The sequence below is a fragment of the Miniopterus natalensis genome, chromosome 10 (assembly GCF_054644295.1).
Source record: "Miniopterus natalensis isolate mMinNat1 chromosome 10, mMinNat1.hap1, whole genome shotgun sequence".
NCBI classification, from domain to species: domain Eukaryota; kingdom Metazoa; phylum Chordata; class Mammalia; order Chiroptera; family Miniopteridae; genus Miniopterus; species Miniopterus natalensis.
This window is the reverse complement of record NC_142090.1, coordinates 46671650-46686923: the sequence shown is the minus strand read 5'-3', so window position 1 is coordinate 46686923 and position 15274 is coordinate 46671650. Positions and strand designations below refer to the sequence as shown.

Sequence of the window (15274 nt, the reverse complement as noted above, 5' to 3'; positions counted from 1 at the left end):
AGATGAAGCTGCTGTTATCTGACATGTAGAAGACTGCAGGGGGAGCCTATTTAGAAAGAGTGAGTGGGGTGTGGGTGGGGATCAGCAGTTTTAAACATTCTAAGTTCAAATATCTATAAGACATTCAAATGGGTAGCATTTGAATATTAGCGTGACATTCAGGGAATACATCTAGGGTTTAGAAATACATTTGAAAGTTGCTAGAATATAGATGGTAATGAATCCATGGGGTTAGATGAGATAAACTAGTAAATGATGTACATGGAACAGAGACTTATACAGAAGGAGTTGGAGATATGGAGGAACCAGCACAGTTGCATCCACCCATCCTGTAACTATGTCATTAGAGAGGTCCCAGGGTTGCTTCCTAAAGGAGAAGACAGAGATGTATTCCCACTGGAACAGATACTTTCTCTAGATTATTTTAGATTTGGATGTGCTTTTTCTTGTTTCTGCCAGCAATTATTTTTTTGAGTTAGTATACATCTTAAAAGCCATTATGGTATTCCACAACAGTATTCTACGAATCATTGCTTTAGACTTAGGCAATGACCTATTGCATCTTCTGAGAGACACCACCTTTGAAGTTGAAGTGCTGTCATGTAGGATTCAGTGTGTGTGTGTGCACGCATGTGTGAGTGTACACATACATATAGCAAAAAAAAAAAAAAAAAGTGAATTAGGTCAAAGACCAAAAAACGTTCTTTGTTAAAGGATAATGCCCAAGTTTGAGGAATGGCCATTTTAAGTTATAAGGGCACTAGTTTAGTTAAGCAGAGATATTTTTTACTCCTTTCCTCTTTATTTTAGAGACATTAATGATCTTAAATCTTGTTCCATCCACAAATACATTCCAAAAGTTATACAAGTTAGAAGAAACCTAAATCTAATATTTCTAATAGCTCCCAAAGTATTAACACTGGAATGGCTATAAATGAATCTGACTGGCAATGTTCACTTAATGTTGGGGCCAGCTTCAGGTAGTTCTTTTCATATGGGTAGGTTTCCTTGTGTACACACATACACACACACACACACACACAAATAAAACACATGTATACATATGATGCACACACATGTTAAAAGTGCTATTTGTAACACATATGCTATAACATGCAAAGAAACCTGCCCATTGAAATAAAATGGATATGCAGCTCTTAATGTAGTCAAAAGTGAATACAGCCCGGCTGGGCATGGCTCAGTGGTTGAGCGTCGACCTAGGATCCAGGAGATCAGGGTTCAATTCCTGGTCAGGGCACATGCCCGGGTTGTGGGCTCGATCAGTGACTCTCTCATCATTGACGTTTCTATCTCTCTCTCTCCCTCTCCTTTCCTCTCTCTGAAATCAATAAAGATATATTAAAAAAAAAAAAAAGTCAATACAACAAAACCTACCATGGTCAATAAGCTTATTTTAAGCAATATTATCTAAAATATATGAAAATAAAATAGAACTTTAGTCTCTTTAAGTCCCCTCTAATAAATTCTGTGCTATTAATTCTGCTGCTCTTCCTTGAATGGGTCCTTCTTTACTGCCTCTCTTCTCCTGCACAACTTCATGGAATGACTGCTTCTAATTTGCTCTTTCTATGCCCTGATGAGTTCCCTGTCATGCCAGCAGCCTGCTGTCCCAATGCCATATTCAGTTCTGCCTCTGTACCTTTGTTCACCAGAGTCTCAAAGGTAAACCAAAATTAAAACCATGAGCTAGCTAACTTGTGATCAGCATCTTCCCTGACATCACATGATCTCTCAAAAAGATCTATATTATTTTATTAGCCCTCTTCAGAAGAAAATCTACACTATGCCTCTGAGAATATACACTTTTTTGAAAGCAAAAAATAAAAAATCACATTTTAAAATAAACAGCCTTTTTTATCTTAGCCCCTTAAAGTAACTGATACAATATTTATATTTATTATTTTAACCCAATAAATATTTATCACTTGTCTAGCATAAGCATAGCATGGTGCTATATGCTTACTAAAGTATTTTGATTAAGATTTTTTCCAAATAATAACTTTCTAAACTCTCAAAAGCTGAGTTTAATCTCTAGCATTCAAGATTTCCTCTAAGTAATTAAGGATGGTACTGTTTAGGATAAACTGCCTCTCTATTACAAAGGCCTCATACAAAGGTTCAGCATCTGCATCTCTAAGTTGGCTTCCCTCATCTTCCACAAGAAGCAAATAATTTATGCTTATGTTGTGAAAGTTTATAAGAGAAGGGTCCACAAAACTAGCTGCTTGCATTTATTTCCCACTCAATAATGGTAGTATCATAATTTTTTCAGTTTATCTAAGTAAACTGTTTTAATTTTTGTTTGGAGATTCATGCTTCTAAATACTAATAATGATAAGCAGCTGTCACTTACTGAGTGCCACATGTGCTGGACACTTTCCTAGGAGCACTTGCAATGTTATCTGCTTGCTGTGATTAATGCTGCAATAAGGAGGTTTTATGCTCACTAAAGTTTCCCTGGAAAACTCACACAAACCTCTGTCATCTACAAACTGTTTATCATGTGTGGACCATTATCCATTTTGAGCTTTCCTGACTTTCTTGATGTATTTCTCACCAAGTGGGCTAATTTTCCATGATAAATTACCCATGGTAATTCCACAGTGAAGTATCCACATAGCAAATCTCAGTACACCCTGCTCTGATTTTCTGTGTAAATCTTTAAAGTGGGAAATGATTCCATTTAAATCTCAGCTTAGAATGAAACATCTCTTTTTGTATCTTATCAAAACCATTACATAATATTCTGTTGACAGGGGGTATTTAAAAAATTAATATAGTTTCCAAGTGTGTTAATGTCCCTACTTAACCTAAGTTAAAAATTATTTTCTTTCTGCAGCTAAGTCAGAATTTATAACAACTCTGACAGAAAAGGCAAACAAGTTTCTATGCTCTCCAAACACAATTTCACTTCCATGGTTACGTGGCAGAATTCACTGATGAGAACATACTGCTTAAGTTCAAAGCACTTTGTAAGTTCTTTGGAGGCTGAAAGATTTCTCTGGTAAACACCAATGTTCTTATTTTCATTTATTACATAAAATAAGTAATTTAAAATGTAAATACAATTTACAAATGAATGATGTCAACAAAGACTTTTTAATTTCTATTCTATAACAATAATTTTGTCTTTATCTGATCAAATAAATGATTAGAAATCTAAAGAGGCTCTGATATCACAGATAGGTATGGAAATTGGACAGGAAGACTGATACTTTTATGATGAATACAGTATTGTCATTTAACATGCTGGATTAATGATACATGAAACACTGTTCATATAGAGTAGTTCTGCTTTTATTTTATATCTTGGGGCTCCACCTTCAATTTCACTTAAAGAAAAGGTTTTGTTTTGTTTTCAAAAAATATTTGAAAATCATTGCTTCCCCATTGCATATTCCTTTGGGAGCTCAGCCAGCAAAATCAAAACTGGAATAGATGCATGATGGTTCTAATGTGGTGTGATATTTCTAACATTAAACATTTAACTATCTGAAAATTTAGATGGACTTGATGTGGAAAATACATTCAGAAGAAATTTCTCCTTTTTAAGTTTACCTTGTAATGTGATTATTTTGGTGGAGGGCTTTACTAATTACTCTATGTTCATCATTCCTTTGAAAGTGGCATGGCTACATGTGCAATAGTGAGCTAAGAGTTCACAAGGAATATCAAGAACATCACAGGCTTCCTGCTTTCAATGCTCCTAAAGCTACTATCAATTATCTTCAAAAACAGGAAAGAAAATAATTAGTGGCGTAAGGTATGTACGAGCATGACGCAAGGTTACAGAAACAGAAGTGATCACACTGTCAAGAAGTGGAATACTTGAAGATGGGTAGAAGTCTGAAGCACAGAAATGTGGAGAGCATTGCTGACCTGGGTACAGGATGTGAGAAGGCATCAGCAAGTTGGAAAATCAGGAGCTAGATAGAAAAACAGCAACAGGTCTAATTTCACTGGAGTATAGGGTATGTGGCAGGGGTCAGTAACAAAAGGAAGAAAGGAATGGTGGATCAGACTAAGTAAAGGGATTTGACTGTAAGGTCAAAGATGTGACATTAATCCTTGTGATAGGGCAAGGAAAATTCAAATCTAAGTATCTCAGTCTCCCATGCCACCTATTGATGCTCAGTTCTGTGCCCAGGCCTGTGAGGTGATGATAGGATGCTGGGTGGGAAGGAAAACTGGAAGGAACTCTGAAGACTGTTTTACAAAATAATGAAATAGTCAAAGATATCAAGGAGAAGAGGGATTGAAATACAGAGGGGGAGAAAACCAGCCTGAGGATAAGAAAACAGCTTTCTGGAGAAGTTTTTAAAAGGGTGATCAAAGGGGTGTGGGAGAGGCATCTTTTGTGATGAGGAATTTTCGGAAGTTTTGCTGTATGATGTGCTTAGGAACTCCCCTTTCGATTCCTGAAGGAAACTTCAATACAGCCAAATTGTTTTTCAAGGCATTCTGGAGGCAGATCTGTGTTTTTGCTGTGCTGAGATGGGTTTGAAGGTGGGAGAGAGAGGGCTCAGTTTTACTAAGTCCTAAGTCCAAAAACTATCTGTACAGAGCATGGGTTTTCCTAGTGTGCTCAGGGGCTTGAGGCAGTGGCGCTGGTGGTGATCATAGATGTGAAGGGGAGAGAACAGGGGACCTTCACCACTGCATCCGCACTTCTACATCCACTACATCCAAATCTGTTCTACATATCGTGCTTCTGTATAAGATTTCCACTGGAAAAAGTGATAAATGTAGTTAAAAATAGGATGAAACTACTACGGTAGGCAGTGAGGTACCCCTGAAGGATGATAAGCTGAGAAATGTACTATTAGTGTAAAGTTAGGCTCCGAGAACATAAATGACTTACTGAAGGCTGCATGGCTAGTACATGCAGAGCAGAGCTAGGACCCATTTTTACTGAACCACTCCCCCACCACCAGCCAATCAGAGATTTTTCTTTTCAAACTATTAAGATTTAAGATATTTTGAGCCTGTCCATTCTTAGACACAGTCTTTACAAATAGCAATATTCTTGTCTTCTTAATTTGAGGTTTGATGTCCAGTAATTCTTGTACCTCCTCACTTCATATTTCTGATGCCACCCAGGTAAGCCTGTTGGCCTCCAGCCAGGTACATATAGGCCTGGAACATGGAAAGAACTTTTGCCTCAGAAGATAAGAGATTGGCATTAAGTTCTAAGCTTGTTGCTGGCACCTCCTTTCTGTTTCCCTTTCCACCAACACACATGCCGATGGAACAAAGGTTAAAATATGATGACTCAAACTATCAACGTACTAGGAGAAAACAGGAAACAAATTTATCATCTCAGAGTAGTACCAAAGGTCTTCTTAATGTGATACAAAATCCTGAAACTGTAAAAGAAAAGCACATACAAAAATAAATTTTCACATGGCTGAAAAAACTCGAAGGAAATTCAACAAGCTGAGAGAAAGATTTTTGCAATGGATATTATACACAAAGGCCTATTTTTTAAATGTATAAAGAGTTTCTATGAATCTATAAGTAAAAAAACTACACAATGGAAAAAGATGTGAATAGAGTTCACAAAAAAGGAAGTACAAATGGATCTTTGTATTAACCATGCTTTTAGCTCCTGTGAAGTTGGTGCTTTAACATCTGCCCTATATGCTTATGCTGGCCTCACCTTGTTCTAGACAGCCTGATAATATTCCTGAGTCACCTTGCCTTGGCTTCCTGGCTTCCTCATTGGTCCCCTACCCCCACCCCACCATTGAGTGGAGTTCTCCTTCAGGGGCACACATTTCAAGTACAAACCAACCAATCCAGAGTCACACTTTTCAACCATCTCCTTCATAAGGTTCTTATACTCAGGCCATGATACACTTGACCTAATCACCCCAGTGCCAGGTACCAAATAACTAGGGACATCTCCTATGCACCAGAGCAGACTGAAATGATTCAAACTAACCAATCCTACGCCTCCTTACCCTGCTGCACCCACTCCTTCCCAGGGAAACCACAATAAAGGCCCTTGTCCACAATTCCTCCCTCTCCCTCTACCTCCTGACTGACCCGGTGCTTCCCCATGTGAAGCCCTGTAACATGCATGCCCTTTCTCTTAGGAACTGTGAGTAATAAACTGTCATTTCAATGGCAATTGTCTCCTGATCTGTTGGCCTGCCTATACCTCACATTTTCTATTAATACACTATATTTTAAAACAGTCTTAAACATATAAAAGGAAGCTCTACTACACTCACTTTAAGATAAATGTAAGTAAAGACTATAATGAGATATATTTTCCCCCTATCAAAGTGACAAAGATAAAAAAGTTGCATAGCACACAGTGCTGGTATGAGTAAATAGACACTCATTTATTGCTGGTGGGAACATACATTATTATAGCCTCTCTGGAGAGCACCTTGGCAATAAAAACAAAATATCAAAATGCACAAGCTCATAATATGACAATTCTACTTCTGGGTATATATTCAAAATAGCTGAAAGTAGGATCTCAAAGAAGTATTTGTATACCATGTTTGTAGCAGCAGTATTCACAATAGCCAAGAGGTGAAGGTAACCCAAGTGTAGACTGACAGGTGAATGAATGGATAAACAAGATGTGGTGGGTACATCTAATGGAATGTTATTCAGCCTTAAAAAGGAAGGAAATCCTGTCAAATGCTACAACATGTAGGGACCTTGAAGATGTTTTGCTAAGTAAAATAAGCCAGTTACAAAAAAGACAAATATTGTAAGATTCCACTTATATGACTTATCTACAATGGTTAAATTCATAGAAACAGAAAGTAGAATAGTGGTTGTCAGAGGCTGGGAGGAGGGGAAAATGGGAAGTTGTTTAATGGGGACAGAGTTTCAGTTTTACAAGATGAAAGGTTCTGAATATTGGTTGTACAACAATGTAAATATACTTAATATCACTGAACTGTACACTTACAAAACAGTTAAGGTGGTATATTTTATAATATGTGTATTTTCCTACAATTAAAAAAATTTTAATGAGCAAACTCATTTATCCAGCAATCCCACTATTTGAAATTTGTCCTTTTATTATGATGATTTTCTTTTTATTATGATTATTCCAGTGTGAAATGATGCCTGTATAAGGTTATTGACTCATTGTTGGAATAGCAGAAGATTGAAAATTAACTAAATGTCTTATAATAGGGAATTGGTTCAAGTATGGTCCATTGAAATACTATATACAAGCATTACAATAATATAAAAATTGTATATGTGAAAAAAAAGCAAGTGCGTATATTATACTCCCACTTGCTTGTTTGTTCATTTACTTCTGTACGACTCAATAATAATAATTTCCCTGTGTGCAGGAGGATTGTGGATTGTGGAATGGGATAGGAGGCTGACTTACTTTTTACACTGTACTATTCTGAACTTTTGATTTTTGTACTATGGCATATTTTATGTATTAAAATAGTTAAAAAGAAAAAGAACTAACCCCATAGCTGATAAAACATTATTACCTGGCTCTCTGATACTGTTAATTAGCTTCCTAGTATGGCTTGTATTTCACTACTTGACCACTGAGACCCTGATCTTGCTTGCTTTATGAAACTCTGTAATGACTGCCTTGTTATAGCTGAATTTCCTGGTGTTCACTACTGCTGACTCATAAATTCAGTCACTGGATAGTCAAATCCCCAATCCTACTCTCTTCTGCTTTATTCCCCAAAGAATCTACCCAATAAAGATACCCTCTCCCCACCCACCTATATACAATAGATTTTAATTGAAAAAGGCATTATTTATTTTAATCCTTAAGCTTTCATCATTAGTACCTAATATATTCACATAAGGATGTCTTGGCCAACAACAAACCACATAGAAATGGTGGTGCCATAAGATTAGAATGGAGGTGAAAAACTCCTACCATCTAGTGACTTTGTAGCTGTTGTAAAGTAGAACAATGTATTACTGTTTTGTGTGGGTCTCAGTCTATTGATGGTAATGCTCTGGGCTAGAAATGCCTAGGGGCATTCACCTGGGCCCTGGTGAGCATCCTGCAGACATCTCCCTTTTCTAAACCAGTGTTAGAACTGGACAAAGTCATGGTTCTTAGGATTACAAGATGTCCTTCAGCAATAACCATTAGGAAACTTTGAAAGAAAAAGTGTATTACTTATAGCCCCTGGGGCATACAAGGCATGCCAAAAGCCAGGGGCATGGAGTGAGGTCATGGGGGGAGGGGCAGAGAAAATGAGAGAAAGAGAGAGAGGGAGGGAGGACACATACAGGCTTGGGGGCCTGCTATTATTGGGGTTGGTGAAGGCCTAGGCTCACTTTTTATTGGTGAATTTAAAACATAAGGGTGGGAATTTAAATTGAAAGAAAATTGAGGGAAATAGCTTAAATGGTCAGTTATTTAAATCAACCAAGATCTCTAAAAAAAAGACCCTCAGCAGGGTTGTGGAGGGTTGGGGAGGTGGGGGAGAAGACCTGGCTATTTATCTAGTGTGTGGCTGCAATGTGTTTATTGGAAATTGACTGCTGAAGTGGATGCCTCACTGAAGTGGATGCCTCTGCAATTTAAGTCAGGCCCTTAAATTGAAAAAGAAAAGTCATCTGCAGGGGTCTATGCTACAACTGCTCACGTGTGTGGTGATGCTGGTGTAACAAACCTGTTGTGCTGCCAGTCATGTCATAGTATAGTACATAAAATTACATCAGTAGGCTGAGCCACCTAGGCTTGTGTTAAGTACACTCTATGATGTTCGCACAGTGAGGAAATCCCCTAACAATGCATTTCCCAGAGCTTATCTCAGTCCTTACTTGGTACATGACTGCAGTTCTTAGATTACTAAAGGTAGTACTATGTTTCACAACATGCACATTCTCTACTGAGAGCCACAAGCTTTTAAAAGCCAACCACTTTCCTTCTCAAGTACTTTCTCAAAAGAGAAAACAATACAATTAATTATTTTTCCTAACCCTTATTTTATTTTATTTTTTAAAATATATCTTTATTGATTTCAGAGAGAGGAAAGGAGAGGGAGAGAGATAGATAGAAACATCAATGATGAGAGAGTCATTGATTGGCTGCAGCCGGCAACCCGGGCATGTGCCCTGACTGGGAATCGAACCCTGATTGCCTGGGCCCTCGGTGGACGCTTAACCACTGAGCCACGCCCGGCCGGGCCCTAACCTTATTTTAAAACATCTTATTTAAAGCAACATCCATCCAGTGACTTAAATAAAAACTCAGCAGCATACTTTAGATTATTATTTTTAATATTTAATCAACTTGCTACAATGTCAGCTAAAGAAGCAATGAAAAATAGAGGTAATTAAAACTTTGTTAAAGATATAATTAAAAATAAACACTCCAGCATGCACACACACAAACTAGGTCCTCATTATGTCAGTAAAGGAATTGAAAAAGAGAAAGGAAAATCAAAGAAAATTAACCATACAGACAGGGACAGATGAGCTTCTACGGGTAGGCCTGCAGCCACATTTCCCTCTGGTTTACTAGCCCAGAGTCTGGCATGTGACTGATGCTCAACATAAAGATTATCAGAATGAGTAAAGAAAGGTAATCCCCAGGCAGGAGGCAGAGGAACTGTCAATTCTTCTCTGTTCCTGATATGAACACTTTTCTGACTCCTACTTGCTACTGATCATAGTCTGTTCAGATAACAGAGTTTTCCTGACAATACCTCAGATTCCTGGCCAGAATCAATCTTCATGTTTTTTGTGGGTTTTTTTTTTCTTTTTCATTTTAAGTGTGACAATGTAAGAATACCCTAACATGGGACCCTGCTTTTCTCTTATCCTGAATACTTTTGCAGTGTACACTTTTACTGATTGAATTTAGGGGTGTTAATCTACTTTGCAAAGTGGGATATGGCTTGTATTCCTGTAATTCTAATGTACATGTTTAATCTTGGTACATAGATATGAGCCATGGCAATACTTCAAATGTTTAAGTGCATTCCTGGCATGTCCCAGGGTTTTCTTCCATACTGGAAATATTTTTATATTTCCACCTGTCAGAGTTAAAAAATGAAACAAAACAAAAAAACCTTTATTAGAAAATGGAACCTATTTGTATTGTTTAATAAGTTATTAGTCTGTTTAAAGTTTCTTGACAGTCAAACAGTTCTTGCAAGTCTGCTTGGATGTGTGAAGGAAAAGCAAAAACATGCCAACATTAGCAAGACTTGTAGAAAGATTTTAAAAAGAAATTTAGTAGTTTATTTTAGTCCCCTAGGTACAGTTATTAGTGAGGTGTGATAACTAAGGAAGGTCAGAGAGACTAAGGAGAAATACTTAAATAGAGCATTAAATATTTATCATTATTTTTTACTTTTAATATACAGTTTACTTAAAAAGTCAATTCATAAAATTCGAAAATAGCAGTGTTTAGATGTGTGAATGTCAAGTGAAGACTGTCAGATGAAATGTGTGTTAACATAAAAGACAGGAGACTGAGTTCCACCCCTGGTTCTGCATCTGCCCAGATGGAAAACCCAAGGTAAACATCAATCTTTCAGAAGTCATAAGATGAAAATAATCTCAAACCTCTATTCCTTATGGAATCATTGTGAAAATTAAATTACATACTTGAAACTACATTTACTGAAAGCTCGTTAAGAATGGGGATCTTATATTTTCACCTTTGTTACCAGTTACTTGATTAATTAATTCATGTATGAAAGAAATAGGAAAGTTTTTAATTATTTGAAAAACATTTTAAATTTCATTATGTATTATCTCAAGAAACTCATCAATAACTCTATAGAAGGTTCAACCTAGAAAATACAGGAAGCTTTAATAGCATCAGAAAAATCAATATTTTTAGTAATTAACCTAAAATTTTTATTAAAAATTCCAAAATGTATTTAATCTGTTACCAGCCTTAAAAGAACAAAATGAATACAAATAAGAAAGTATCTTTTGAACATGTGAAGATCCCAGTAAAAGAGATAATTTTATTTCATCTTTTTGTTGTTAATCCTCACCAGAGGATATTTTTTCCATTGATTTTTAGAGATAGTGGAAGGGTGGGAGGGAAGGGGGGAGAGAGAGAGACATCAGTTAGTTTCCTCCCACACGCACCCTGACCGGGGCTGGGATAGAACCTGCAATCCAGGTACTTGCCCTTGACCAGGAATCAAACCTGTGACCCTTCAGTTCATGGGCCAGCACTCTAACCAATGAGCCACATCGGCCAGGGCAAAAGAGATAATTTTAAAAGTAGGGAATTAGTAAAGGATGGTAGCATCTTTTTATGAATACACAGTGGTAGACTGTGCTGTTAAATATACATAAGAAACAACATGCAATCTTTTCAGAAAGCAATATGAACACAATCAAGAACCTGTTATGACAATATCTCCAGCCCAGGGACTTCCCTGGTAAACCTGAGATCCACATATTGGACATTTCCCTCAGACCTGCTGCTTCCTCTGAATTCTCTGTCATAGTACCATACTTCAGCCACTTTCAGAAATCAGAAATCCAAGCTTCAGTTTAGACTCATCTCCCCCCCCACCACTCACTCACACACTAAGTCGAGCACTTCCGTGGTCTCTCCGCTATGCATATTCTACCCTTTTTCCCATTGCCAGCCCTTGGTTCAGTCTCTCTTTATATCTTATCTCCATCACTGAATAGCATTCTAATTGGTGGTATGGCAGGAATGAAAAGGAAACAAATTTACAGTGCCTCAGAGAGAACCAACTGACTGAGTGCAGGTGGAGAACTGGGCTTGGGGGGAGAATACTGAGTTCAGTTCCGAGCATGTTGAGTAGCTTGGGGCCATCCCGGGGAAGATGCTCCTGTGCATGTCTGGGTGCGGGCAAAGCTTAAGGATAAGAAGTGGGTTCACAGTGGAGGTCATGGATATGGATGAGCTATCCCCCCTCATGTCTGACTGCCTCCAAAAAGCTTTTTCCTAATCATCTCATCTTACAGTGAACAGATAAATTCAAGAGATATCTAAAAGAGATTTAACTCTCAAACTGACAAAGAGAACACAGGAGGAGAATTAAGATTGAGAGAAGAATGATGAATTCAGTTCTGAACATGTTGGTCACAGCCATATGTAAAAATTCATCAAGTTGTACACTGGATATTTGTGAGCTTTACTGTGTATACATTATATCATAAAATTTTTAAAAAATAAAAATAAAATAGAGCAGGATCCAATTTCCACTGGGACAAGAAAAGCCTGTGGAGTGCTAGGCCTCACAGTTAGGCAGCAATAGCAGAGTTGGGGAGCAGGTGTCCAGCACTGAGCCACACAATCCATTGATGGGAATTATGTAGCTTAGTTCCCAAGCATTACTTTGAATCTTCACCCCAAAGTATGAATTAACACAGTAGTTCTGCCCTGTTAGGTCTTTATTGATTATTTTTTTAGAAAGAGGGAGAGAGAAACATCGATCAGTTGCCTCCTGCAGGCACCCCGACAGGTGATCAAACCTGCAGCCTAGATATGTCCTCTGACCAGGACTCGAACTCACAGCCTTTTGATGTATGGGACAATTCCCAGTCAACTGAGCCACCCACCAGGGCTGCCCTGTTAGGTCTTGCTGCTTAATGTGATCATAAAGTCAGTGAAGAATTCTAAATTTTCTACAAGAAATATTTTATGATGAGATAATATTCAATACATATTTGTTAATGACCTTAGTACCAAGTGACAGGTATAACCTACAAATGCTGTAATAGTTGAGAGGTTGGAGAAACCACTGTGAGCTGACTGCTCAGGCAGTTTCTCAGAGGACTTGAAAATTGAGCCAGACTCTAAAAGGTTAGGACAGATATAGGGTTTGCAAAGTGTGGCCTATACAAGTATTTTATTTGATCTTTTAGTTTGAATGGCACAGTTTTCCAAGAGGTACTGAGGCTGGAGGATTTGTGGATATCCATGACCTTGCATTATGCTTTGTGAATATGCGCCAGTTTCCCAGGCATCTGAATATGAAAGACTTGCTAAGGGAGCAACATAAACAGAAGATCATGGGGTCTAAGTGAATTATTAGTTGCAAAAAGAGTTAGGGCACAAATTGCAGAGTGCCATGAATGTCATACTGAACACATCCTATATGCAATATTAGATGAGAGCATGACATCCATGTTTTGCAGCTCAGTAGTGCTGAGCCAGTTGTGCGACTAACATTAATAACAATAAATGCCACAAGCAGCTTCTGGTTCTTACAATGTGGTATCAAACATCTGGGTGTTTGAAAGTGGATTTTGACTGTTTTCTTTCAGTTGCTATCTGAACTCTTGCTATTCTGCAGATACAGCTTCTATTTATACAACTTAAGGGGGATAGCTTGAACAAAGGTTAAATTTCTTGTAAGTTTCATAAATCTTAGAGGAATGTTGAAAAAATTAAAAAATAAAGTTAGAGATGCCAATGGGAGTAACCTCAGTGGTATTTACTGTGGAAATAAAGTTGTTTGAGGCCATTAATTCATTCTGTAATAATTCATTCTGTAAGAGTTTGCTGGCTTGAGGAACAGTTCACATGCAGTAAAATTACTGATGTACTTATTGGTGTTATTTTACTCAGCAATTTTATACTATTCAAACGGGTAGGTAAGACAGTTCTTTGATGCTATAATCTAAGGTATCCACTTCGTCAAAGATTGGTCATATCTGAAAGCACAGCTCTCAAGCATAGCATGGTAACAGCTGCATTCATGGCCAGTTAATATCTTTTTTTAATCCTCCGTAATGGGCATTTCGTAAATGTCCATCTCGTTTTAGAAACAAATCAGACAATGAGAATATGTATCATATTCCTCGTTTTGCTCCTCTGCAGAAGGAAATAGCAGGTTTCAGTGCCTGTTACAATAACTACATTTAGTTAAGTAAATGTGTATTCTCTCTAGCATTATATGACAAGGTCTTTTGCCTTCTTTTTATGGAAGTGAATGTAGTATATCAATAATGAAATAAATCTCTTTTACTTCATTTACCAACCTATGGAATGTACTTAACTGACTCCATATATGCAAATATTTATTATCAGAACCTGCACTGACAAACTCTTGGAAGAAAAGGTAGCACTATTTTATTTTAAAATGTTTTAAGCTATACATATTGCCTACAGGTTATATGTAATATATTATTTTAATGATATTGGCTTCATCTAAATTTTTAGGTAGATGATTCAGGTCTTACTATAGTAATATATAAAAAGAAATAAATATACCTCGTGCAGATAAATGAAAGCTGGAGTTGTAGGTAAATCGACAAGCCGCTCATCTTGGATGTTGATTGTGGGCGGTGCTATGGCATGAATGGGATCTTCTTGATCCTTCTCATGTTTTTCTGCTTCCTCTTCTGGCTCTGTGTCTGTGGTACTCTCTTCCATTTTTCACAATTCTAAAATAAAATCATTCCATGTTCAGCTACTTAGGGATGTCTTCACTTATGAAGTAAAATTAATGGGAAATAATAAAAGAAAGCAAAACAACGGTTTAAGCTATTCTCTAATGGAACTACCTAGGTGAGGAAAGTTAGCTATTATAATTGTTATAAAACTCTGCTTTGTTATAAAGATACTCTTCATTGTTACACTTAAGTCAATAATGCTAATTTTAAAAAGTAGATTATTGTTCCATTAACTGGAAAAAAATACATATAATTAGAATGTAAGCTCCATGAGGGCAGAAACCTAATTTTGTTTACTGAGCATTGTAGTAGGTACTCAATTACTATTCACTGATTGGGCAAGTAAATAAAACTTCATCCTTAAAATGCCACACAAAGTTTATTCAGTTTATTTTTGGAAAATAAAACCAACACCCCGGGGTGCTCCATTCTGCCTGAGACATGCATCTGCACACCAGGCCACCAGGCTAAGTGCTCAACACCCACAACTGCCTGCTATGGCCACAGCTTGGGCCTATGCTTGTGTGCACTGCGACCTGGCCTATCTCTTCTGCTCATGTGTATGCTCAATTGCCCTATCAGGTTTCACTTACAAACCATAAAATAAAAAATAAAATTACTAAAATATCAAGATGGTGACACCAGGGCATTAAACTAAATGCAAGACCCTTTTGAGAGCAGGTCCATATGTGATTGCACAGGTCACACACCTATGAAGCCAGCCCTGTGTATTGGCCTTTGATTTGCTCATGTATTCAAGTAGACCCAGAGCAGTTTCTAAAAGGGCCCCTGTCTTGGCCTGCGAGGTTTTTATTGGCCCACTTTGGTGGCATTGGGATGGCTGCCCTTCCAAGAGAGAGCTGAAGAGAATGCCAATGTAATC

The 15274-nt window shown here is 37.5% G+C and overlaps 1 protein-coding gene across 1 annotated transcript in view; it reads right to left on the bottom strand.

Moving 5' to 3' along the window:
• The window catches only part of CCDC146 (coiled-coil domain containing 146), a 115478-nt gene extending 101100 nt beyond the window's left edge, over positions 1-14378 (bottom strand). The window contains exon 1 of the mRNA XM_016219596.2: positions 14210-14378. Coding sequence (XP_016075082.2) covers positions 14210-14371 — 162 coding nt within the window. The 5' untranslated portion in view covers positions 14372-14378. The remainder of the gene's footprint in view (positions 1-14209) is intronic.
• Positions 14379-15274: the final 896 nt, after the last annotated feature.